The 24779-nt window shown below is 52.3% G+C and overlaps 8 protein-coding genes across 8 annotated transcripts; 3 read left to right on the top strand and 5 right to left on the bottom strand.

Moving 5' to 3' along the window:
- Window positions 1–2504: 2504 nt before the first annotated feature.
- Window positions 2505–3990, bottom strand: CPAR01_13354 (uncharacterized protein; the record flags this gene model as incomplete). The annotated part of the gene is made up of 2 exons (XM_060497608.1): window positions 2505–2847; window positions 3236–3990. 2 exons carry the CDS (start codon window positions 3988–3990, stop codon window positions 2505–2507), a joined length of 1098 nt encoding a protein of 365 aa, XP_060344001.1.
- Window positions 3991–4607: 617 nt separating this feature from the next.
- CPAR01_13353 (hydantoinase/carbamoylase family amidase) lies at window positions 4608–6887 on the top strand (the record flags this gene model as incomplete). Its single annotated transcript, XM_060497607.1, has 5 exons — window positions 4608–4705; window positions 5341–5499; window positions 5554–5871; window positions 5939–6754; window positions 6815–6887. The coding sequence occupies 5 exons, from the start codon at window positions 4608–4610 to the stop codon at window positions 6885–6887; spliced, it is 1464 nt and encodes a 487-aa protein (XP_060344000.1).
- Window positions 6888–10819: 3932 nt separating this feature from the next.
- Window positions 10820–11172, bottom strand: CPAR01_13352 (uncharacterized protein; the record flags this gene model as incomplete). The annotated part of the gene is made up of 3 exons (XM_060497606.1): window positions 10820–10888; window positions 10978–11058; window positions 11116–11172. The coding sequence occupies 3 exons, from the start codon at window positions 11170–11172 to the stop codon at window positions 10820–10822; spliced, it is 207 nt and encodes a 68-aa protein (XP_060343999.1).
- A 1454-nt stretch (window positions 11173–12626) lies between these two features.
- Window positions 12627–14141, bottom strand: CPAR01_13351 (WW domain-containing protein; the record flags this gene model as incomplete). The annotated part of the gene is made up of 3 exons (XM_060497605.1): window positions 12627–12775; window positions 12848–13915; window positions 14051–14141. The coding sequence occupies 3 exons, from the start codon at window positions 14139–14141 to the stop codon at window positions 12627–12629; spliced, it is 1308 nt and encodes a 435-aa protein (XP_060343998.1).
- Window positions 14142–14383: 242 nt separating this feature from the next.
- CPAR01_13350 (methyltransferase) lies at window positions 14384–16670 on the bottom strand (the record flags this gene model as incomplete). The annotated part of the gene is made up of 9 exons (XM_060497604.1): window positions 14384–14645; window positions 14975–15028; window positions 15123–15545; window positions 15611–15855; window positions 15911–15948; window positions 16015–16167; window positions 16248–16303; window positions 16412–16443; window positions 16509–16670. 9 exons carry the CDS (start codon window positions 16668–16670, stop codon window positions 14384–14386), a joined length of 1425 nt encoding a protein of 474 aa, XP_060343997.1.
- Window positions 16671–17008: 338 nt separating this feature from the next.
- CPAR01_13349 (uncharacterized protein) lies at window positions 17009–17170 on the top strand (the record flags this gene model as incomplete). The annotated part of the gene is made up of 1 exon (XM_060497603.1): window positions 17009–17170. The coding sequence occupies one exon, from the start codon at window positions 17009–17011 to the stop codon at window positions 17168–17170; it is 162 nt and encodes a 53-aa protein (XP_060343996.1).
- A 561-nt stretch (window positions 17171–17731) lies between these two features.
- CPAR01_13348 (uncharacterized protein) lies at window positions 17732–21478 on the bottom strand (the record flags this gene model as incomplete). Its single annotated transcript, XM_060497602.1, has 2 exons — window positions 17732–20606; window positions 20661–21478. 2 exons carry the CDS (start codon window positions 21476–21478, stop codon window positions 17732–17734), a joined length of 3693 nt encoding a protein of 1230 aa, XP_060343995.1.
- A 1040-nt stretch (window positions 21479–22518) lies between these two features.
- CPAR01_13347 (CHCH domain-containing protein) lies at window positions 22519–22961 on the top strand (the record flags this gene model as incomplete). The annotated part of the gene is made up of 2 exons (XM_060497601.1): window positions 22519–22624; window positions 22795–22961. The coding sequence occupies 2 exons, from the start codon at window positions 22519–22521 to the stop codon at window positions 22959–22961; spliced, it is 273 nt and encodes a 90-aa protein (XP_060343994.1).
- Between the last annotated feature and the right edge of the window lie 1818 nt (window positions 22962–24779).

Here is a 24779-nt window from a genome sequence, read left to right as displayed (position 1 = left end):
AACCCCTCATCCCCGAGGCCTCGACCACTGCTCTTCGTCGCTGAACCGCCATGGCCTCCGTTCCCCCCGGTCATCAAAAACCGCTTTAGGGGCTTTGACTGCCCTGAATTGATGTCTTGCAGCTGTCAGGAGGGTCCTGGGTATTGCTGATGTGACTCAAACCCCCCGTTCGACCCGCTCAGAGCACCCTGTCCAATATGCTGATCCTGCCTACTCTGCTAGGGGGCCGCAACGTCGAGGCCGCACCGAATGCAACGGGGACAAACAACGAGTTTCCTCGTTGCATTCGAGAAACGGTCTCCGCAGAGCGACTCGCAGGTGTCATTGCTCATGTGACGAGTTCCGGCCAGGGTGCTACATATAGAGTTTGCACGTTTTGGGTGGGTGTTTGGGCGTCAATCCTGCCACTTGTCTATGGATACGGATATGCCCATTGCCCCCGTCCTCCACTTTCCAGATTGAAGGGAGCTTTTGAAAAGGGCCGTACTGGGTCTCCCAGCCCTGCCAGACTCCTCCTATCTTTGACACGTCCGGAAGGATATGCAATAGAGGCGCCCCTGGCTAAGGACGAATGTATTCGTACATGCAAAGTATCCGTAAAGCCCAAATATCGTGACCTTGCACAGTGCCCAAGAACAATGGACAAGGATCAGGTGTATCAGCTTCCACCTCACTCTCGCTGGCTTTGATATTCAACGTGGCTTACCGTCAATTACTGAGAGTTGATTCCTTCAATGCGTGGGCCTGCAGCTGTCATGGAATCCCAATCCCGATTCCCCAGCGTGAAAGGCCCTTGAAACCCAAATCATGCAGCCTGCCTCATAGCCGAAGAGTCAATTTTGCCCGGACGGCGAGCCGGACCGACCGGCGCATCCAGCCCTAGAGCACGGGGCCGAAATGGAACAACATCCCGCTCCGCCAGCGGCATCTTGAATGGGGAAATGGTGTAAAGGGCACGACTTTGCGCAAGAGCAAGACCGACATCGTGTTGATACTCTCTCACACGTACATTGCTTTATGTATCCATAGATTTGGTTAATTGGACATCGTCGAGCTGGGTCCGCTTTCTGACCAAACTTGCTAGGGCATCTGAATTGCAGGTCATTCATGAGATACAGCAGTTGGGTTCCTCTCCAGTCTCTTATCTGGAACGACCGCCCATGACTATCTGTGAGGTGCAAACTCATATTGGTTGTCATTTTCTATCCTAACACTCCCACTGGTCCAGGCTATACCCCCGTCTTCAGACGAGCGAGGTATACAAATCTATGAGAACGAAGGTTTATTCGAAGCGAACATGATACGAATCGTTCGTTCCCAACATATGCAGGCTAATTCAGCCCATCCAGCCAGATAACAGCCACACAAAGGCGGAAATGGCATTATGAGATTGGCTGGCTGGGCGCTTGCTTCTCGGTCACTTGGCGTTGAATACAGCCGTGAAGCTCACTTGCGCTGTCTCCTGTTGGCTGTCTAGACGAGCTGATTGCTAGGAGCCCGGGAGATCCATGCAGAATTTGGTCTCCAACATCACTTGATTCGATGCGTTTTGTGATAGCTGGCTTGTGTGACGTGATAGAAGGTGCGCTCTGCAGGTGGTTCGCTGCAAGCCGCTGTCTGTTTTGCTATAGTATTTATGCAAGCTTGACAAGTCTGCAGTCCAGGTTGCTGCATCTATCGTACGAACACACCGTCATTTTTTGTTGGTGTGGAGTCATACCTGCACACGCCCGCAAGGTAGACTGTTGGTTGATTCGATGCATGTGCTAAATTATGCTCCGATGAGATCACGATGCTGACACAACCCAGGGGGTGACGGGAATCGTTGACGATCAAGAGGCACATGAGATTGGGGAATCCAATAAATTTCCATCTGAGTATGGAAAAGGTTCGGACCTTTGACCGACTCCCCGATGTCACCTCGTTCCGCTGCGGTCATCGTCTTAATGCAGACATTATCCCGCTCATCTCATGTAAGTGCCGCCAACCAACAACCAACACAGCAATCATCCAAAGCCCAACGATGAGATGGATTATTTTGCAGCCACCAAAACGCAAAGACCCCTGCTGAAATCACACAGTTTCCGCAATCTGTTAGAGCTTCTGTACATTTTCTTCTCATAGCTAAGCCGTCATATCTTGGTTTCCTCCAATGGTGGTTGAGCCAGTTTCCAGGACCCCGGGTCTAGAGTTGCGTGGCACACACCATGTTGTTGGTGCTCATCGCGATTTACAAGCCGGCCAGTAGATCTGCATCGGTGACAGATAACGGGCGTCTCAAGTCTCGGCGGCCGACGCTACCTCGATCGGGCTGTGAGAGGTCTTGAATATCCCTAAGCCATCTTCAAATTTCAACGGTTCTACCAAATTGTTGTCGCTGTCTTGATCAAGGGGTCCTAGTCTAACGGAGTGGCAGAATATGAGTAAGTGATGCGGCCTGCCGGAAACCCGGGCCAAGAACTCTTCATCGACGAGGATCGCGATCCTCCATGTTATTCCCGAGATCATAACCTTTTCTTTGTTATTGGCGCGGCTGACTTCTTGACCGATATTCCAGAAACGAGCCTGCCGTCCGGGAGGACTTGCTCACTTCTCCGCACTCCTGCGAGAATGAACGGATACGCGGTGTCGCAAGCCAAACACGTCGTCATGAGAAAGATGCCCATGAGATTGACGAAGAAACCATGGGCCTCTGGCCAGTACCACCAGAGCAGACCGGTTGAGCCAATCCAACCGGTGAGGGTGCCAAGTGCCCTACAGAGCCTTTCGAACAAGTGATCAGCATAAGATGTGTGCTCATATGACCCGAAACCCCCTCTCACCGAATGCAGCGGGTGCTTATCCTGACTGAGCAAACATGACCGTCCAAATACGACAGAATGAAAGGAACGATGAAAACGAGAACCGGGAAAGAGACCCCACACGTCAGAGCAACTCCAGCGGCACAGCATTCGAACCCATGACCTGCAGATAGCTCTTTTGGAATGGCATCAACACGCGTCAAGATGACACGTTTCGAGGATGAACGAGAAGAGGAAGCGGGTGTGCGTATATCGCACACCAGTGGCAGGGGAGACGACGCAAACACGGCATACAGTGAGATATTCTGACCCAGCACGTCGGTGACCCTCATCACGTATGGATGTTTTCTCATGAGACGAGAGAAGCCAACCCGCCCACCGATCGGATGAGGCAAAGACAGCGAAGGAGGCCCAGACAAACGGAAAACACTCACCAGATCGCATAACTCGCGCCCCCAGAGTGACCCCTGACGAGCAACATGGCAAGACATCCCGTCCCAAGGGCGAACTGCGCCAGACCAGCCGTCCAGAAGGCGAGCTCCGTACAGTCGAATCCCTCCCGTCCGGCCCACCACTTGCCACTCTTGTCTCCGTGCCCGGTACCGGGCGCCGACAGCCACCAGTCCGCGACAGCGTAGTTCGCCGCGCAGCCAAGGGCTACCATAATCGCAAGGATAGCGCCGATATTCTTCGCGACAAGCGGCGCGTGGCGCCACTCGTGTTTCGCGTTCTTGAGGGTCGTGTAGACGAGCGGTACGTCAAGAAGTAGCCAGACAAGGAAGCCGAGACGTTCGAGAGGGTGTTCAGCGACGCGAGCTGCGTAGATGAGTTCCCAGGAGAGGTTCAGCGCAAGGGCGAAGAGGGGTATGCCGTATGATTTTGTTCTGTGGGAGCGGATTGACATGAGTACATAGCACATGTCCCAGAAGATGGCGCCTGTGATGAGAAGGGCTCCGGAGGCTGGCACGACCCACGAGGGGACGTGAGGGGAAGGCGTGTCCGTCAGACCCATTTTGAAGGTGGTGATCTGCTCAGACGCGCCGATTTGGGTACCTTCGGACTGATGGTGATCGTTGCAAATTGTGATAGGGTATGGGTTTGGGGGAGAAATCAGACCATAGTAAGCGATAAAGAAGTATGTCTGCCTAAACGCCAAGGATACTCTGTAAGCAGAATGGACAAGCACCATCACCCACAGTTGGATTAACTAACTGAGAAGAACACCTTATGCTTTTATTGGCTTCGTGTTAAGATGGCCTGAAGATAATTCTAGTTCAGTAAACCTTCGTGCAGGCACCTCATCAAAGAGCGCACTCAAGAGCCAAAACCGGGCTAACGCGTCCAAAACGCGTCCAAGTTTGACGCGATACGGTGCGAGATTTGAAGGTCTCGTAAACTCCAATGATTCAAAATCGCGTCTGGAGCATACAGCCGCTCGTGAGACGCACTTCGGCAGTCATCGGTACCGCTGTCAGTACATGGGTACTAAAAATGGCGAGTGGATCATCACCACATCCGCATCTGTAGTGTAGTGGTTATCATCCTTGCCTTCCATTCCTATTCGGAATAGCAAGGGACCCGGTTTCGATTACCGGCGGATGCATCACGCGGATGATTAAATTTTGTTTTTTCCCTCTCAATTCAGGCAAAGAGAGAGAACCTGGCCAACTGGCATTGCTGACACATCTGGTTCAATTGGCTTTGATTCGTTAATTCAGGCAAAGAGAGAGAACCTGGCCAACTGGCATTGCTGACACATCTGGTTCAATTGGCTTTGATTCGTTGTTGGTATGTTGAAGGCCCAAAATGGCCGTTCCGGGCATGAACCAAAGCCAGAAGCAGGTTGATGTTGCGTTGAGAGGACTGGAAATGCCCATCAAGGATGGGTATAAAGCCAAGTTGAAGTATGTAATAAATAGTAGCCTTCTTCGTGACATTCCAGCCAGAAGGAACCGAAAGAGACCGTCCAATGAAGAAGCCTCATCGATATGCAAGGCTAAAGGCAAATACGCCGCTGATGCTTGATTAACTGTATGCACACACGCAAGCTCAACATCTACGCCAATGCAACTACGCAAATTTAGAACAATGTTTTTTAGAATCTTTCAATCACTATTTCTGCATAAAGGACGTGTCCTTTGTCACGATGCTGCTTGACAGGTTGGCTAGACTTGAAGTTACTAATGGTCAATGAAAGAGAGAAACTCGCATATTTCCTGTGCCATCAAAGACTATTACGTCGGCAAGACTGAATAAACTTTTCGAAAATGGATTGAGAGAATGAACTCGGTAACTCTACCCATTTATTCTGTTATTGCCCAATGTCTGCTACCTATCGTGTCAATCGGTGAAGCTGGCACCGAAATCCACTGCCGGGGGGCATGATACCTACCCCTCACTCAGATTGTCGGCACTGCTTCCGAGATAACGGCTTTTACCCGAGTGGTAGCCCAATGATCGTCGTCCAAACCACAAAACGGCGTGCTTTGTCTACAGAATTGAACATATGGTAAAGTCGCATATCAAATCATCGCGACAGGATGTTCCCAAGAAGGCCATCAGCGCCTCAGGCATTCTACTTCGTGCGCCGGTCGTCGACCTTTTCCCGAGGCTTGTCAGGTCTTAAGATCAACGCCGATCGTCTTCAAGAAACAATTCACCATACTTGTCAATGGGGAGCGGCTCATCGATATGGCAGGTAAGCCTAGTCATCCTTCCGAAGGAGCCTCTTGAATCGCTGACAACTCACCAGAGGCCCAAATGAAACTGGCATGGCCCGGCTGACTCTCTCAGATGAAGATGCCACCGCGAGACGATGGTTCATAGAAGAGACGCAGAGATTGGGTTGCGATGTTAAAGTTGATCAGATGGGCAACATCTTTGCTAGGCAAAGAGGATCACTGGGCTCAAAACTGCCCATGACTGCGATGGGCAGCCATTTGGATACTCAGCCCCAAGGCGGTAGGTACGATGGCATCCTAGGGGTCGTTGCTGGTATCGAAGCACTTAGAACGATGAAAGAGAATGGCTATCACTCTAAATTCGATATTGGAGTCATCAATTGGACAAAGTACGCAAATCCAGCTTCCGCCCGTCGAGCCCCTCATGGATTTAGATTCGCTGACTTAGCCCCATAGTGAAGAGGGCGCCAGGTTTCCTGGCACAACAGTCTCCTCCAAAGTCTGGGCAGGAGAAATACCAATACAAAGGGCTTGGGATCTGAGAGATGTTTCAAATCCCTCCATCACAATGAAGTCAGAACTCGAGAGACACGGATACTTAGGGAACACTTCGTGTTCGGCAACTCAAGGTTACCCGGTAGGGGCGCACTTTGAGCTACATATCGAACAAGGTCCTTTGTTGGAATCCAGAGGGAGAAAGATCGGAGTTGTTCGAGGCGTACAAGCCTGCAGATGGCTCACTTTTGCCGTAGCCGGCCGGAGTGCTCACTCGGGTACGACGCCTTATTCAGCGAGGAAAGATCCGCTATTAGCTGCGGCGAAGATGATTGCGGCCTCGAATGAACTGGCCCAGACATCTGGGGCTTTCGTGACCACAGGAATCATCAAAGTTCCTCCGGGATCGTCGACCAATGCAGTTGCTTCGCAGGCAATGTTCACACTAGATATTCGCCATCCAGATAATAAGACCATCTCTGAGGTCCAGGATCAATGTCTCGCCTCTTTCCAGGAGATTTGCCGCGAAAACGGCGTGGAGCTGAGCTGGAGCATCGATGTGGATTCCCCCGCCACCATTTTTGATGAGGACTGTGTATGGGCTGTCGAAACAGCAGCGAACGGTATCGTGGGACACGATGGCTGGCTTCGTATGACGAGCGGCGCGACACACGATAGTGTGAATACGAGCAAGCATTGTCCAACAACGATGATATTTGTACCCTGCAAAGACGGTATCAGTCATCACCCAGAAGAGTATTGCAATCCGGAGGATTGGTAAGTCATGATCGTATTCGAAAGGCAAGGAGTCATGTACTAAAGGTTGGTGTTATCTAGTGCTTTGGGGGCGCAGACACTTCTCGATTCTGTCATCATTTACGACAACAGGAGACTAGCAAAGCTTCAATAGTTGCCCACGACGTCAACTTAGAGCCAAATTACTCGGTGCTTTGAGCTTCTGCGGACGAGCAGTGAACACAACTCAATATCATTTGAAATCGCCAACTTCTGCATTCATTGCTACATGCAATTACAGCTTGAAAAGAATGACGAACATGATTGACAAACAAAACAGAAAAAATATGAACATTCCACGCCTCATGGGATACATTACACTGCCTTGCTTCTATAACACAAAAGCACCATCGCTACCTTAAAACTATTGACTCAAAGGCTGTTTTCTGTACTAAATGAGGATCCAACTTTGCGCGAAACCATACATGATAGTGCCCAGATACAGCCCGACCATAGTTTGAGTTACGCAAGCATCGGAAATTACAAATTCACTGACACGATGCGAGCCCAAGACCTCATTTATCAAGACGTTAGGATCCATGAAGGTTTTTCACTCTTAGTGAGTCGCTGTTCAAGCCATTGCATCTGATGAAAGTTCCATGTCGGTCGCGATGTAATGACTTCACGATACTTCATCCACCCGTCTCTCGTGCCCATTCAGCCTGCCCTCTCTTAGACTCTACATCGCTTTGGTGCTGGCCCTGATTCTGCGTATCTCCCAGAGTCCCCGCAAAACGGAACTGAAAAACGTAATAACGGCATAGGCGGACATCAATAATGCCACCCACGCACCACGAAACACCAAGAGCGCCACAAAGCCGGCTTGCATCGCGATCGCGGTCCATAGAACCACCCACGCACACCATGGCACCTTTTCTGCTGTTACTTGCGCCAACTGCAGTCTGATATTTCTCATCCTCAGTGCTGCTTTGAGATCTTGCTCGTATTCAGCCTGCAAGTCAAAGTCGTTGGGCTACAACATGGATTATTGTCAGGTCAACATAGATGTTCTGTAGTTATCAAACAAAACTCCCACATCAAAAGCAAGCGAAAGATGTAGGAGAGAAGAAATAGACTCACAGTGGCTCCTGACTCCATCCAAGAGGTCCTTGATCTGCCAGGTGTCGAGAGCCCGGAGTCTTGCCCACCGGCAAGGTTAGATTGTCCTGTTGTCGAGGAGTTATGGACGTTCAGTGCCACATGACTCTCCCCGGAATTCTCTGAGTTCTCCTGTATCTCATTTGTTGATACTACCCTGGTGTCTTCTCTTTCTTCTACAAATATGTCAGTCAATTTGTTGTTATTAGATTCACTTGAGAAAAAGAAATGTAAGCTACCTTCGGCGTCAAATACGTTGATGATAAAGACTATGAGGAGGATTAGAGGCAAGATTTGACCAAACTTAGGTTCTAATAACGATTCGACTTCTTCTTCCCCCGCCAAAGCAATCATAGAGACTAGGCTGTAGAGTAGATACACCGTATATGACATGTCTCGGAAGAGGCTCCAAAATATGGAATCCACCATGTCGTCGATCAAAACCGGGATCGCCAGTCTTGGAGTATGAAAAAATTTCGTGTCCTTGCTATACAGTTTCCGGAGCATTGCTTTGTGTTCTTCGGTTTCCTTTTGCGTCTTTTGCTGATAAAGAATCCTGAAATCCTTTCTAGACTCATCGGTGAAGCACAGAAGGCGCAAAGTGTTGTCTTGCAGAGGAAGAAATGAGTAAAGCCGGGCAACGGCATCGTAATAGCTCATGCCGAAAACCCAGATAAATGCAACTGCGGCGAGAATTGACAGCGCCAAGTAGTTCCTGAACCTCTTGTTGCGCATGCGGCAAGTTTCTCCCAATTCAGACCCAGGGAAGTGAATAAGTTATCAAGGATACTGCTAACCAGAAGACAGACCACTAGTAATGTCAAGAAAGTTATGCGTAACTTTGCCTGCCTTTCATGTAGTCTTAAGTATGGTGTCAGGCCATTTAGGCAGTTTGTATGAACACCGAAGGAGAGGAAGGCAAGTGATACGCCCACAGAAAACGAAAAGGACGAAATCGTGAGTATTTGTGAGTATAATGCGACAAGAAGCGCGAAGCTAGTGACTGAGAGCTGGTCGCTGATGGTCAAGAGAAGATGCTCATATCTCACACCACGCAGGCGAGAAATTTTCGATTCGTATGCCCCTAGTCTCTTGTGTATCATGGAGTCCATCTGGGTAAAATCCTCAGGGTTCGCCCTGCGAGTGACGTAGGCCATGGTCATGATGACATGGGATACTAGGACTGGGAAAACGAAGGATAGCAGGACCTTTTTTGCGTTAGTACTGAGACAAACCCCTCGAAAGATAAAGGCTTACCCCAAACCCCATGATATCAGGGTCGGTCAGGTCCTCGGCATCATTTTCGCAATTAACCATGTTGCCGTGCGACTAAAAATGTCCGCCGTAGTAGGAAAATTGTTTTTAGATGCCCTATGATGTGATAATCCATGGGAAGAAAGCGTTTTTAGGAGAATTTCGAGTGCATATGTATATATACAATCAGTCTGCACTCGGGCAAACCAGCTGTTCTCTGGGCCCTTTATAGCTAAGCAGCAGGTTCCGGCCAGCTTTCATGCTGCAATTTCTTACGCCTCACGACACAAATTCAGAAGAGAAAATTGTTCTTCCACTTCGAGAGTATGCCTGACAATTGTGACGTCACGAGTGGGCGAAGCTCTCAATAGTTATGCAGGCTGTCATTCACAAGCTGTGCCGTGCGGCAGGCTCTGAAGATGGAGGTGGACAAAGCTGGCTGTACACGCAGCTAAATTCATTAGCCGCCACTTGATTGGCGAATTACGGTAAAAACTTGCAGAACTTTTCAATACGAACACGAATTCTGCTTGGAAAGTGTTTTTGGCAACAATGGAAAGGCGATGTTGGCTTGGCATGATATATCGCATAAGGTGGTAGGGGTGTCTATCAGTCCCAATCCCACTTCCTGCGACGGAATTACGGCCAATGGCCACATATAGAGAATTCTAGTAATAAATAAGTGTGCATTGACGGTACAAGGCGATACATTCATATACATCAACGGTCAAGGACATATGAGTTCTCGCGGAAGTGAAAGAGGAACGTGTGAAATGTCTGTTCCCATGTCATACATCGTTGATGTGAGAAAAAGAAGGCCATTTTACAAAGATCCTGCTGTGTTTCCATCCAAAACTTCTCACCAAGAGCTTCAATAAAGGTTCAGCGCATTTTTATTCCTATCGTCATTCCGAGCACACCCTCCTCTAAGCGTGATGTCGCGGCATTCTAACCTGTCATTGGTGACAGCTGCCGCGTTGCATAGGTATGGTCAGCTCCCTGCAGCAAATGCCGAATCTGGGAGACCTTATGTGGTTTATTTGAGCCATTACTATTTGTGCTCATGATTAACGCTTGCGGCCTTGGCTTCTTATAGCCAATGCACTCTTAGGGTATGATCGGGCTGATTGGCTCAGAAGGAAGCAACGTTTCGACATTTCTTGAGGCTGGCGTTGTTTTGCTAGTTACTTCTCTACTTCAGCGTCTTGAAGCGCAGACTCCTCTAGATTCTGCTATCATTTTCGACAACATGAGAGGAAGAAAACTCTAATGGCTGCCAACGTTCGGATTCCACCCAGAACCTATCGCTCGAATTCCTGCGAATACCCTCACTCGAAATTTTGATACTTCAACGTCTACCAACTGTACTTGATTCCATCTATTGAGGTGATTTGGTGAGAGAAGTCATGCTGAGCGGGGATGACTGGGTTGATCTTGGAAGTGTACCGATACCGTAGTAGTTAGAAGTGTGTTCGAGGTTTCTAGCAATAGGCATTTTGTTGTTGTCTTCGCTACATACTTGGGTTATTGATTGAGTATCAATGAAGTCAATATTGCAGCCGAATCCAAGTAAGAACTTAGGAGGGAATCTTTTCCAAAATATCACCGTAATAATCTAAGACCACATGCAGCATCCAGCAACACCTCTTGGACCTAAGGTACTTCCGTATCCAAAAGTGCACACCCTCTGTTTGTCTACGAGCAGTTCGCAATTCCCGAACCGATAGGAATACATCCGTTGCCAAGTGTCTTGCACGGGTGGTCCTATCACACAAACAAATCAGCAACTTGACCCGTTCAAACCAGACAAAGATGGTGAGAATCATGTCCAAAAGTAGAAGAGAGAGCTTTACCTGGCCACAAGTCAATTCCGTCTTCAGGTCGCCATCCCAAAGGCATGTACCGAGGTCACCTCCCTTAGGAAGTCTGCAGTTCTATACCCATCCGTCAGCTACAGTGCGTCATCAGACTCCTTCGAGGTTTCAACATACCCACCATCCCAGTACTGAGGGAAGGAAGCTGACGAAAAGAACGGCTTGGAACTTCATGTTTGCGTTTGGGTAATTATTTACAAGAATCGCTGGAACGTATTTGCGACAGAATATAGGGTGCAAGGTAGAGACTGACAGCAGTCGAGACATACTCCAACAACAAGGTGTGCACAGAAAGATGACGGGCCAGCTATAAGTATCAAGAATGATTACGGGGTACTCCGTAGTGAGGATCTTCAACAACGGACAAGCCGCGTACCCGAAACAAGCTACAACGGGAAACTCTATACTGAGTCGCGCGCAACGAGGCTTGGGGGGCACGTTCACGGTTCTACGTGTTATTCAAACTCTAATTGATAAGTTCATCCCAGCAACAATTATCAGACGGGGCGAGTGCCCAACACACAATAAGCATAGGCAATACTGCCCTGTGCCGTCTGATCCCGCGGGACGCACGGCTTCAGGGCTCGCCCCCATAGGTTACAACTGCCGGCGGTTTGCGTTCAACGGCGCCGAGAGTAGTATTCTGCGAGCATTGTCCCGGCCTATGGAGCCTTCCAGAGTACAAATACTCAAATTCATCCCTCAGTGGACTTATATTTCCGTCGGGGACTGGTTGCCGATACTCTTTCTCACTTCCTACGCCTCGCGACGCTACTGAGTAAAGGGCTACTCTATGGTCCGTGATGCTTGCGAGACGCGGCAGGGCAGGCCGTCTTGGAGAGCGTGCGCCATTCACATCCTAGTCAGGACGGCAACGAAATGAGTGCGCCAGGGCCCAGGACAGACCGACTCCGCCGGGTCTGCTTCAATTCTAGAAAAGAGATTGCCAAGCTGTCAGTCGCTCTCTGCTATCTCTTGGCTTTCACGAAATAGAAGACCGGATGATATCACCCGATCAAACCCATTGCCATATAGAGTTTAGCACTGTTCAGCGTCGAGATGTACACGCATAGGGGGATGGAAGAACTTCATCTCATGCCATTTGTCGAAGCCTAGAATGTAAGATGTATGCTCCGTAGCAAACGCTTCAGGATTGTTCCAGATGGAAGGCAACTCTTAGTCAAGATACATTCTCGGCTAACCTAATTGTCATAATAGTCGTGGCCATACTCATCAACGTAGTCATCGCCATAGTCATCGCCGCCACAGTCATCGCCGCTATGGTCGTCGCCTCCATCATCATACCCGTCATCGGCATAGCCGTCATCAAAGGTGTCACCAGCATAGTTATCGATGTTGCGAGCCTCGTCAGCACCCGGCTCATCATCATAAATAACCTCGCCATATCCGGTGGTGTGCATGATACCACAGTCGACGTCGATGCCGGCATCTTCAGCGCCCTGCATATCATCATGAACAACCTCGCCATACCTGGTGGTGTGCACGAGATGATCAACGCCGCCATCGTCCCGATACTCCTCTGGACCCCTGTAAGTCTGCTCCTGGACCTCTTGCTCATCCTCTTCCTCCAGGAACGGTTGAGCCCCAGACGGCGGTACTTGATCAACCTAATCATCATAGTAGTCGCCGCCCTCCTCATAATCCCCCCTATCAGACCCCCGATCGCTATCATCACGACCGCGATAATGGTCCGAGGACCCAGACGAAGAACGACGCTCGTAGTGGTGCTCGTGATGATCAGAGTCTGAATCGGAATCTGCGGAAATTGTCAGTTTTCGCGGTCAACAATCGTCCAGACCGTGGCCCGGGAGAGGTGATTGATCGTTACCTAAAACATTGGCGATAAGCGCGCCTCCTAGCGCACCCACCGCGAGACCACCCGCCACGCCGAGGAACATGTTGCTGTTCCCGCTCTTCTTCTTTTTCTTCTTCTCTTCGCTGCCGTATCCCTGTTCATACTGCTGTCCATACTGCTGTTGAGGCTGTTGTCCGTAGGGCTGGCCGTACTGCTGTGGTGGCTGTTGGCCGTACTGTTGAGGCTGCTCGTACCCCCCATGGGGCTGGCTCTGTCCGTATTGCTGTCCTGCATAGTACCCAGCTCCGGCTCCCGCAGCTGCCGCAGCGGCACCGCCCGCATAAGCTCCGTATCCGGGCTGTGGAGAATGACCTCCGTACCCAGGTTGTGGAGAGGGTCCGCCATATCCCGGCTGAGGCGGTGGGCCTCCGTATTCGGGCTGTGGTGAATGTCCTCCATAGCCAGGTTGAGGCGAGTATCCCGGCTGTGGCGAGTGTCCGCCATATCGAGATGATTCCCCATACCCTCCATGGCCTGGGGGCGACATTGGTGGGGGAGACATGGCCGACGGTGGCGGAGGAGCCTCCCACTGAGAAGAGCCAGTTGCTTGATTGACGTAGTACCATCGTCTGCTGCTGTCATCAAACCGCTTGACCCATCCCTCTGGCAGTCGCGGCGAAGGCGGTCTTCCGTAGCCAGGTGAAGGGGGCCTGCCGTAACCAGGAGAAGTGGGCCTTCCATAGCCCGGCGAAGGAGGCCGTCCAAAGCTTTGCTGTTGTTGCTGCTGCTGAGGATACGGGCTAGATGATGTGGAATCGCCATACCTACCGGGATGCGGAGTGGGGTACTGCGGCGCGGTACCGTAAGCACCCGCGGCGGCGCTGGCAGCTACGCCAGCGGCGACGGACGACATGGCACTTCCCTCGGAGACGGGGTCGGAGTAGGCGGAGCGCGTGGGGTCACTGGAGCCGAAGGCGGCGGGGTGCTCGCGCTTGTACTCCTCGGCGCCATTCTGCGGACCACCGGCGTATCCCGCGGGTGGTCTGCCATCGTAGCCTTGGCTGTGGGAACCGTAGTTGCTGTAGCCGTAGTCCTGGTGGCCTGTGATGTGTGGTCAGGAATTGTTGCTGTGATGCTTTTGGAGATAAGGAAGGTGGGGATCTTGCGAAATTACGAGGGGCAGAGAGCAGATTGAGGTTGGAGGATTGTCGCAAAGTATCTCATTCGCTCACTCACCTTGGTTGATGATCTCTGGGTCGTCGGGGATCTTGAAGTTGCCCAGCTGTGATGCCAGCTTGGCGACGTCAAAGTTGCCAAAGAGCGACATTTTTATTCACTCCAGGCTGTTGTGTTTCTTCTCTTTCTTTCGGTAGTGACAGTTGGGAGTTGGAGGGATGAGAGAGAATTGCACGTGGTTGGCGGGGGATTTGACGTGTCGTCGCGGGGTCAAGTGACCAAGGTCAGGAAGGCAAGGTGAGTTGGGCCGTAGGGGGCAAAAAAAGAAAAAGAAAAAAAGAGAATGGCTGAGGTAAGAAAATAAGGGGGCCTCCCGACGGGATCGGGTTGCGCCTAAGGGAAAGAAGGTGCGCGCCGTGTGACGGGCGATTCGTAATGGGATTCCTTGGGCTGCAGGTGCGACTGCACGTCAGATTGGCTTTCTGCCCGTTTGTTTCGGCAGATCGGAACGCTGATGGCGGGTATTTTTCTGGGCTTTTTCTGGTCGCTTCCAGGTTCCATCTTGATGATTTGACCGTCTCCACGTTTACTCGCTTCCATTGCGTCGTCCGAACTTGGCACTCGGGACCACCCGTTCATCTCATAGGGCTGAAGACTGTGCGCTCACTCGCTCATTCATTCACCCAGCTGATGATCACCTGTGAGGAACTCAAATAAGAGGAACCCGAGTGAGAGTCAAATCCTTGAAAGATGAAATGAGATGAGCGGGCGAGAGGTCAGACTTAGACCAGCTCCAGCATAATCAATACACGCTTGAGCCAATCAGGTCAAACACAAAGTCATCTGCGTAGGATTCAAGCCTTTACATCAAAATGCTACATCGCTATACTATGAGCCATGAAGAACGGAGTCTACTTTGTAGGCCTAAATGCCATACATGGAGATGCTACACATCCCAATGTCAGACGACACTTTCACACTTACTCAGTCCCCGCTGTAGCAGCCGGTAGAGCAGGCTTCTGCCCATACACCACATGCCTACGCGCACAAAGCTTGTTAGCCACAATCAATCTTCGAGCCACCGTCCACAGTGAACAATGAAAGGGAAAACAAGGAAAGGATGTCAACTCACAAATCCAACAAAGCATGAAAAACCCCCGTCTTCAACTCCCTCCTCACCTCCGCAAGCTGCACCAACACCTCCTCCTTACTCCTCCCCAAAACACCGCACAGCAGCTTCAACGAGAACCCTTCCAACCCCTCAAGAATCTGCGCCAGGTTCAGCAACCCCTGGTCCTTGAAATGCCGGTGCCGCGCCCACGGCCCGATGGGCGTCTTGAACTTGTGGTGCGCCACGTGCTCGAACCCGCCGTGCCCGCGCACCCAGCCCTCGAGCTTCGGTCCGGGCCGAGGATCGCGCCCGATCTTGTCGAGGGTTTCGACAAAGGTCTGATTCCATTCGTAGGTTGCGTGTTCGGGTTTGTAGCTGCCGTCGTCGGAGTAGTATTCTGTGCTCATGTCTTGGAACTCGGCCCAGCCTCCTGGGTTGAGGTTGCTGTGGAGGGGGTCATGAGAATGAAGATGGGACAAGTTAGAGGGAATGGGAACAGGGTTACGTACTCGTAAATGTTGGCGATCAGCTTCGGCCAGTCCTGGATGGAGGCGGCCATGTAGCGGCACATGATAAAGTCGTACTTTTTAACGCCAACCCATTCGCTCTCGACATCGTCAATCTCAAACTTGACGTTCGGGGGTACCCTAGAGTCCAGAGAAGAAGAGTGAGCTTTGGAATCATCAGAGAGGGATTCATGACGAGACTTGACGCACCATTCAGGTTGGATAGCACTCAGATCATTCCCAATAACCTGCCCATCTCTTAGCAAAGCGAATCATCACCAATCTCACTTATCACGAACTCACCTCGGCGTTCTCAAAAATGTCACCAATCTCAACGGCCCCTACGGCCCGCAAGCGATTAGCAACGCATGGCTTCGACGATCACTAAGTTGCGCGATGGGACGTACAGATTCCAGTACCCGTGCCGATATCCAGGATACGATGGACCTTCTCCTTGGCCAGTGGGGCCAGCCAGAGCTTGCTTCCAATCGCCCTCACCATCATGGCATGAGCCATGTCGAGGCGCTCCATTTCGACCTCGTCGTTCGGGAACGAATACGCTACATTGAAGCGTCAGTGGACTGAACATGGGCTGTCTCCCTCCATTCTCATCATAATGCTGCAGGAAAGGAAGACTCACAGCCCGGTCTGAATGCATGATAGCGACGGCCATATTCTTCCGGGTAGTCGATGACGCTGGATGATAGGGACGCGGTGTAACTCGAACTATCTCGTTCATCTGGGTCAGGAACGAAAAGGCGCAATGAATGAGATGGGGTGGTGGGAATCTCAGAAAGCCATTACATCCTATCATCAATCGAAGAGTCGTTATCGCTCTACACCGGAAGTATTAGTAAACCACTGGTCAATCTACAAGAAAGGAATCTGGGCTGCGACGCACTGCAAATCCCTCATCGGCTTCAACGGGGTCATCCTGCTGAGCTGGTTCAATAGCCACCGCCGGAACGACTCGCGATGGACTCGTCGTCGATGCCGGGTCTGCGAATGCGACACCGGCTGCGGGTGCGGCTGTGGGAGGCGGTGTGCCCGGTGCTTCAGCCATGATGTGCGCCTTTTTCGTCTCACGGGTATGAAATGAGTGTAGGTATGTGAAAACGTTGAGAATAACACTAGTGAATCGCGCCGCTGCTCGTAGTCTCCCGTGTTTCGCGAAATCACTGTTCTACGCAAGGCAGATAAATCGTGACTACGCGCAAGATCAATCAGACTGGGCTTCCTCCGTCTGAAAGGTAAGGTAGGGGAGCTCTAGTTTTTGTATCTGCCCGTTTCCAGGTCCCCCTTCCCTTCCGTGTCTGCCAATGTGTGGCTTGCTGAGGGGTTCATCTTACAGCAGGGAACCTTATCCGTACTTGGATCAAAGGACAAGCATGGCAGGCCTAAATGGGCCGCAGCCAGTCTTACAGGCCCGACAAACCGCTCGGATGCAGAAGAGTCAAACGTCCTCCCGTGGGATTCGCTAGCCCGCATCCCGTTTTCCCACCGCTCACATCGAATTGCAGGACATCCGCCGAGATAACCCAGCGTTTCCAGCAAAATGCGTAGAATCCAGTCCAATGGAACTTGGGACCGGCATTGCCATGCATGTTCGGCGTTGCTACCCCTCTTTTCCCCCTGCACAGTGAATAAGGGTCTTGACCCGTTTGGGCCCTGATCCGAGTTCCCGGTCTACGGTATCGCAGAGCAGACACCACATTCGGAGTCAAGGCGACGTTTGCGACCGCATGCGGTGTGTCAGTAAACACCCCAATGCGCGTCACATAAATACACAGCACGAGTGGTTCTAGATTTATTTCAAGTTCATCATCATCATTCATAATAATAAAAGTCCCATCCGCCTCTGTCCGCAACGAAGCAATAGGGTATAGAACAGGAGTAGAATAAGAATCGAAACACTCGCCTCGCCGGGCGGCCATGATGCAAACAAAGGTCAAGAAAAGACCAACAAAAAATATCAAACAGTCCCAAACGCCCATAGCTATGCTTTACTTTTTGAAGTCCCCCATGCGATGCGAATGCCGTTCGTTCCTCCCCTTCCATGCAATTCCTCCATCCATGATTCTTTCCTTCAAACGGCGAAGCCAATTATGCTCATTCGGCAAGTGCTCACTTCTTCGTGGTACGAGCACTACGCTTGGCAGGAGTACCGTTGGCACTCAGGCCCAGCTCCTTCTTCGCCGCGGCAGTGGGCTTCTTCGCAGTCTTCGACACCTTTGCGCCCTCCGTCTTGGGGGCAATAGCCAACTTGGACTGGCTTGCCTTGGTTGCCTTGGCTGCGGTCGCTTTGGCAGGCGCGGTCTTGGTCGTCGCAGTCTTCGTAGTCGCAGCCTTGGAGGTCGAAGCTTTGGCGGTTGAAGCCTTGGTCGTAGCGATCTTACTTGTAGAAGCCCTGACCTTTCTCGCCTTTCCAACCTGCTTCTCCTCATCGGGGCTGAGCTCAGCAGAGCTAGAGCTTGCCTCGTCAGAATCAATTGGAGCCGTAGACGGGTCTTCGGACTGGCTTCTAGCCAACTGAGCTGCCCACTGAACACTCTTATTGTTCCTCTTAGCAGCAGCAGCGGCCGCCCGAGTCTCTATCTTGGGCGGCGCAGTCTTAATCGCCTCGAGCATCTCCTCAGCAGAAATCGCATCTCCCTTATTGTTGCGGGTATTCTGGCGAGTCAAAGCCGCAAGGTCCTTCTCCCCAGCTCTAATGTTACTCATTCCCTTGTTTCTAACCGGGATCTTGGTAACTGCCGGGGCCTCTCCACGCGCGACGGCGAGCTGACGTCTGGTGCGCACATTCGTGACAGGCGCAACTTCATCCTCATCGGCGGACTTATCGCTAGCCTTGCCTGCGGCCTTCTTCGCGTCTGGAACGTCAGCCTTAGCTCTGCGCTGGCGCTTCGGCGGCTGCGGCTTCTCTGGCGATGCCTCTCGTTCGTCAACTTCCTCAGCTTTGCGCTTGGCTTTCTTGGGGCTCGGGCTGTTAACGTCGAGCGATCCAAGAGGCTGGCGTCCGGTTGACACAGCTGGAGAAGCCCTTCTAGGAGGACGGGAACGATCTGCCGACGACGTGATCGAGAACGCCGGTGTATCGGCCCAGATGCTTTGATTGCGCTCTGGAGTGGCCGCCAGAAGGATCGGAGCGGAAGCAAGAGGGTCGGGCGAAGAGTGTGCAGCAACAGGTTCAACCGCTGGAGTGGGAGAAAGAACCGCGGGTTCGGCGGGCTCGACGGGCACGGGGAGAGTAGCCATAGCAGCTTTCCTGGCGTTGTGTCTGGTCAAAAAACCCCTAAGTAAGACCATAGAATCGTCGTCTTCCTCAACCGGGGCGGGCGCCTGTGAAGGCTCATGCGCCACCTCCTCTTCCTCCGCTTCGATCTTGGCTTCCTCTGCCTCAGTGGTCAGGCGAATAGGCGATAACGCGGTAGCAGTGGCCGGCTCGGTGGCAGAGTCAACAGCGTCGACAAGCTCTTCGATGGGTTCTTGCTCTTGGGCGAAGAGGGCAGCATGTTCGTCCGAAACCTTAAATCGGACAATCAGACGGCCTCCCTCTCTGCTGACAACAACCTTTCCATCCATATCCGTCTTCTTGGCCTCCTCAAACACGCGAGCGAGAGATGCAAGCGCCTGGATCGGGGATCCAGAGTGGTCCTGGAAGGAGCCAAAGATGTCCGGGTTCTCTCTGGCATCGACAACGACTGGCGAAGGAGATGGTGGCGGGGTTCTCTCTGGAGTAGCTTGGGCAGCTGCCGCAGATGCTGAATCAACCTCGAGGGGATTCTGCACCGCGTGGAGCTCAACCGACGAATCGGGAGCACCCACCAGCGACCCGGATGCTGGATCTTGAAGATCCTGCACCACAGGAAGCTGGGCGAAGCCGGCAGCAGGAAGAGATGCTCGGCGGAGAGGGGCGGAAAAGGAAAGACGACGTGCAGCAGGCAATGACTTGCGCTTCTTGAAGGGCGAAGTCTCGTTGCGGTTCTTGAAGAAGACCATTGGACTCGCGACTTCGACGGCAGCGGACTCGTCCTCGTGTTCAACCTCAGTTGCATCATGGTTCGTCTCGGTGACCTCGAGAGTCGATACAAATGAGGGCATTGCAAAGGTGAAGCCGGGTCGAACGGGGGATGACAAAGGTGAAGGCGACCTTTCTTCCATGACTGATTGGAGCGTGGCGAGCTTAGCCTCCAGATTGGCAGCGCCTCTAGCGAGCCTGGTCTTTCGGCTTGAGCTCGAGTGGTGTGTTGCCGTCGACGGGAAGTGAGGGAGCTTAGCAGTCGGGCTTTGAGGCTCCTCCTCTTCTTCAATGACTGAGAAGTCAGACTCTCCAAAGATGGCAATGGGCTGCCTGACGTTGCGATGCTTGGGCTGCTCGCGACCATGAACCCTATTGGATTCGCGAATGGCAGTCTCAAGCACCCAGTCGAAGCTTAGCTCTGGCATCGGGAACGCAAGAAGAGGCGCCATGATGGTGTGGGTCAGCAGGCCATTGTTATAGGCTCGCTTCTTCTCACCGTCATAGCTCCTCTTCCCACAGGTCGGCACGATGGGTTCGCCGTACTTCTCCACCTCCTTGTGGTATTGACGGCGCTGTTCGTGAACAGAGAGGCCGGCAGGAAGCGCCTTCAGGTCGTTGCGCAGGACGCGGCGAGCTTCGATCATGTTAATCACGCCGCTTTCGTCCACATCCTCCAGCCAGTACGGCTCCGGGTCGTCCTCTGCCGTGGGCTCGGCCACCCTCTGCCTCTTTCGAGGACAGAGGGCATACGCCAGACCGCCCTTCATGGCAATGTGCCGGAAGCTGGCGGCGGCCTCGAGCTCTTCCATGGCGAGGGACTCGGCAACTTGTCTTGCGACGGCCTTCTCGAACACAATGCCCCTGGGCTTCCGGTGCTTTGTGAGGGGAATACGGGCCCGTTGCCGGGCGAAGCTGGGCACTGGGGCGAGCGCAGACGTGATATCGAAATCGGCGTAGCTTTCGGGGTCGAAGGGAGTACTAGAAAGAACAAGTCAGTGAGGGAGTATACAAATGGGAAGGTGGTAGGCATACGAGAACTCCTTTGCAGCTTCCGAAAGTTCGATAGTGGCGAACGTGTACGGCTGCTGAGACTTCTTGGGCGACGGGGCGAAGTCAGAAACCATGGTGATATCGGCCATGGTGATGTCGAGCTTTGAAGGGGACTCGAACCCGCCAGCCTCCTCTACACCTCTTGAGGGCGACTGGCCGGGCCTGCTGCTTGTTTGAGACTCCTCCTCATCGTCGTCCTCATGTCCCTCCTCCTCTGCCGCGGACTCGGCCTGCTGTTGATTCGAATCGGAATCGCTGCGCGGGGACCGATCGTTGGAGACGAGGGATGCTGTCGGAGAGGTAATTGACATGACTGAGTAGTCGGAGACGGCAGGCTTCGAAGGACTCGACTTCGGAGAGAGATTGCGAGCGAGCTTGGGAGTCGACGCAGTCAAGGATTGGAAACTGGCGTCGGCAAATGACACCTTCTTCGGGGATGGGGTCTTGGTCGGGGCATCTAGCGGCATTGTCGATGAAAGTCTTGTAACGCCGGCCTTCAGTCTCGGGGTCTCAGCTGTGCTGAACTTCTTGACTGGCGAAGTGAAAGACATCGGAGCGAATCTTGCGGGCTGTGTTGTGGCCGCGGAAATGGGTGCGCCGCCTCCCTTGGTTGGCGTGGTGAAGTCGAAGTTAGAGAAGGCCATATCGACATTAGCGGTACGGTCCTGAGTGGGCTCAAGATTCGAGAAACCGGCCGGCGCCCTCTTAGGGCTGGCGGTGCGGTCGCGGGAGGAGCGCGCGGTAGGGGAGGGTGTGAGGTTGCCCGAGGGCGGGTTAAAGGTCAACTTTGGAAAATTCATCGCGTATCCGTATAGTGGCGGCGACTGCGAGACATTGACCAGATGACCGGATGACGAGGATAAAGTGTGTTGGAGGGATCTAGCGCGGGAGCTATGGCTTCAATGCGACGCGGCGCGGAGAAGGCTCTCGGACGTGATCGTGGGAAAAGTGGCCGCGGAGGCGCGATGCGATTTGGGGGCGGAAAAAAGAAGATAAACAAAGCGCGACTGCGCAGGGGGGAGGGAGATGGGACGCAGAACAACCACCGGATTGAAAAGCCAGGAAACGGCTCAGAAGAATCCGAATGACGATTGTAGTGCAGTGTTGACTGTGTCGTGGATTGTTAGAGTACGATACCCTGAATTGGGTGAGGTATCGGCTTGTGTCGCGATTGGGTTGTGGTTCCTGGGCGCGGAAATTGGAGGATGGATTGGGGAAAGAAGAAAAAAGGTTCAAGGTACCTCCAGGTTTCTAAATCGAGAACCGGGAAGGGGGAGTAGGAGGGCAGATATTGCGCAGGAAGGGGACCATTAAGTGAAAATCGGTGTGGTGGGCTGGCAACGGGCAACGCAGAAAGGGACGCTTTCGAGGTCGCCCTTTGTTTACATTCGAGGCAAGGCAGCCAATCGGGAGCTCCCGAGGCCCTCACACACCCTCACACAATTGAAGTGCCGCTTGCAGTCGCAGCTCTGGGGGCATCCCAGGCGCGCTGTGCACGGTGGCACGGTGGCACGGCTTTCTGCTACCGTGTCTTGCCCCACCATTCAGACGCCACAGCGCGTTTTTGGCCAATCAGCAACGTTGCAAGGGATCGACGAGGCTGAAGACACGTGATTGGTGAAAAAAAAGTTCCTGGGGGGCTCGCATCAAAGCTTTCGCGATGGCGTCCATTTGCGAAGCATCGGGGAGCTTTCCTGGTAGAGGTGTATGACGACGGACGCAAAGATCCACCAATCGACAACCGAATCCGACGATTCAACGACAGGCGCATAGCTTGCACAGCTTTCAAAACGACCCTACGACATAATTGACCGGTTAAGATACACGCACATTGCCCATCATGCCGCAAAAACCGATGCGCCTGCCGCCTGTCAAGGTCCTCCGTGTTCGTAACCCCAACGGCAAGGTAGAGCAGCCTTGCATGCAGGTCATGACCTCAGTTCTTGGTAATTCTACCTACCATGTGTTCGCTCGTCAATTTCCTCTCTGGCATATTCTCCTGTCTCGATGGAATTGCCTCATCCCAGCCACCAGATGAACAACCCCTGGACGGCATCGCAGCGTCTTCATCATCATACCCCTTGCGCTACATGGACTGACACTTCTTCTCCTACAGCATGCTGGGCCTCAGCAGGGTACAACACCTCTGGCTGCGCCGCCCTCGAGAACGCCCTACGCGGCTGCATGGATCAGCCCAAGAAGCCCAAGGAGCCTTCGTCCACCGTCAACTACCACCTCGGCCGTATGTACGACAAGATGATTCCCCACTCCAAGGGCAAATAAAGCAGGTCGCGCGGCGGAGACGGAGCTATACACCGAACTTATTGCAAATATGGAGGGGGCGACCAGGGCAACCATTTGGAGATGGAGGTCTTCCCCGAATGGCACACTCCGGGAAAGACCGCGAGGGCGATGGCGCTACGTTCACGACAGCTGAACCGACCATGGCAGCAGCAGAGGCGGATTCGGCCGATGACGGTTATATGAGCCGTCTGGAAGTGGTGAATCGAGCACAGCTTGTGGCATATGAGATGTACAACCATACTATTACACACGGAATTTGGCGTTCAAGAGGATCGACGTTGTATACTATGTACCATACAAGGCGGATAAAAAAGAATACTCGCTACCTTCACGTTTCAATTCCTGCAGACTCCCTTCATCTGCGACCTGATCTGATGAATCGACGGTCTTCGGCTACCCTTACTTCCACTCGCCGGGCAGAACTAACTCGACGACCAGCCGTGGATCATGACCTAACCTGATGTATAGCCGGAGCAGATGTACATCGTTTTCATAATCCTCGTGACTTGCATCTCTGAGACGTGGCAATTTTTGCCAGGGATCTTTGAAGGTACCCAACGTAGTCAATCGGTGTGGAAAGACAATTACGGATATCCATCAATACCAAGAGCCTGCATTCCCGTCTCTCACCCTCGAATCTCTCGCAAAACATAGGAACGCGTGTAACGAGGGCCTTGATACCTCTGTCCAAAGCATACCCGCATCAGAATCATGAGTTTATCTTCACAGCCTCGCTTTCGACACCAGTGTCCTTCATAACGCAACAAAGAGCGCCATCACTTGCTGTGACTTGATTCATGAAGCACTCAGATACCAAAGGCCTTTGGACACGCGAAGGTAGTTTGATCAGAACACTCTGTAGGGAAGTCCATTAAGTAGGTACTACCGTCATGAGGCTAATACGCCACTGCTTAACCAAATGGCGAGGGCGATTATTCAATCTCATAGACACAAAACCTTGACATTACACGCGTGCTACCATGGGAAGTTCCCAAGTCATGAGGAGAAAACACCCAAACTAGCCAATTAAAGCACCAACCTTCCATATATTCGATACGCCTGCGGGATTCCCTGACTAATTTATTACATCAACCACTCAACCACCTCGCAAACCGTTTGACCCAACCCCCATAAGCGCTGCTGTGGTGGTAACAGGCACGTTATTGGAGGTTCTGTATGTAAGCTCTGCTGTCTACGGCAGACAAAGGACGGTCAGGTGACCAGAAGTCGTGGATGGGCGCCTTCTATCGGCCGGTTTGGCGAAAGGAGAGTTAGAAGAAGAGGAAACCCGAGGGACGTATCCTCCGTGCCACGCCCTTAGGTGATGTCAGGGAGGCCATTAATGAAGCCCAAAAGATACAAAAGAAAAAGTCCTCCACGAGGAATCGAACCAAAAACTTGAGTGTCAGATCAATGGTCGAGGGGACTGAGATCCACACTCGGGTCTTCCCCCATGAACCCCTCGACCACCTCACCCGAATCACTCAAGTGACAGGATGACCATTGAGTAGTAACATATACCTTCTTGGTTGCCCAGGGGGAGGTGAGAAGGTGAAATGTCAGGTGACCGCGGACCGCGGGCGGTCAGCGTTCTCCCAAATGAATATGCCAGAAGGAGGGAAGGAGACAGGTAAACTTAGGAAGCCCGCAAATATAAAAGGGAAAAAAAGAAGAGCTCCTCCACGAAGAGTCGAACAAAAAGCTCAAGTGTCGTATCAGTAGCCAAGAGGACTGAGATCCACACTCGGGTCTTCCCCCAAGAACCCCTCGACCAACTTACCCGAATCACTTGAGTGA

The sequence above is a fragment of the Colletotrichum paranaense genome (genome assembly GCF_030867605.1).
Source record: "Colletotrichum paranaense strain IMI 384185 chromosome Unknown Scaffold_12.1, whole genome shotgun sequence".
Taxonomy (NCBI): domain Eukaryota; kingdom Fungi; phylum Ascomycota; class Sordariomycetes; order Glomerellales; family Glomerellaceae; genus Colletotrichum; species Colletotrichum paranaense.
The sequence above is the reverse complement of the archived record's forward strand: the minus strand, read 5'-3'. Positions and strand labels throughout refer to the sequence as shown.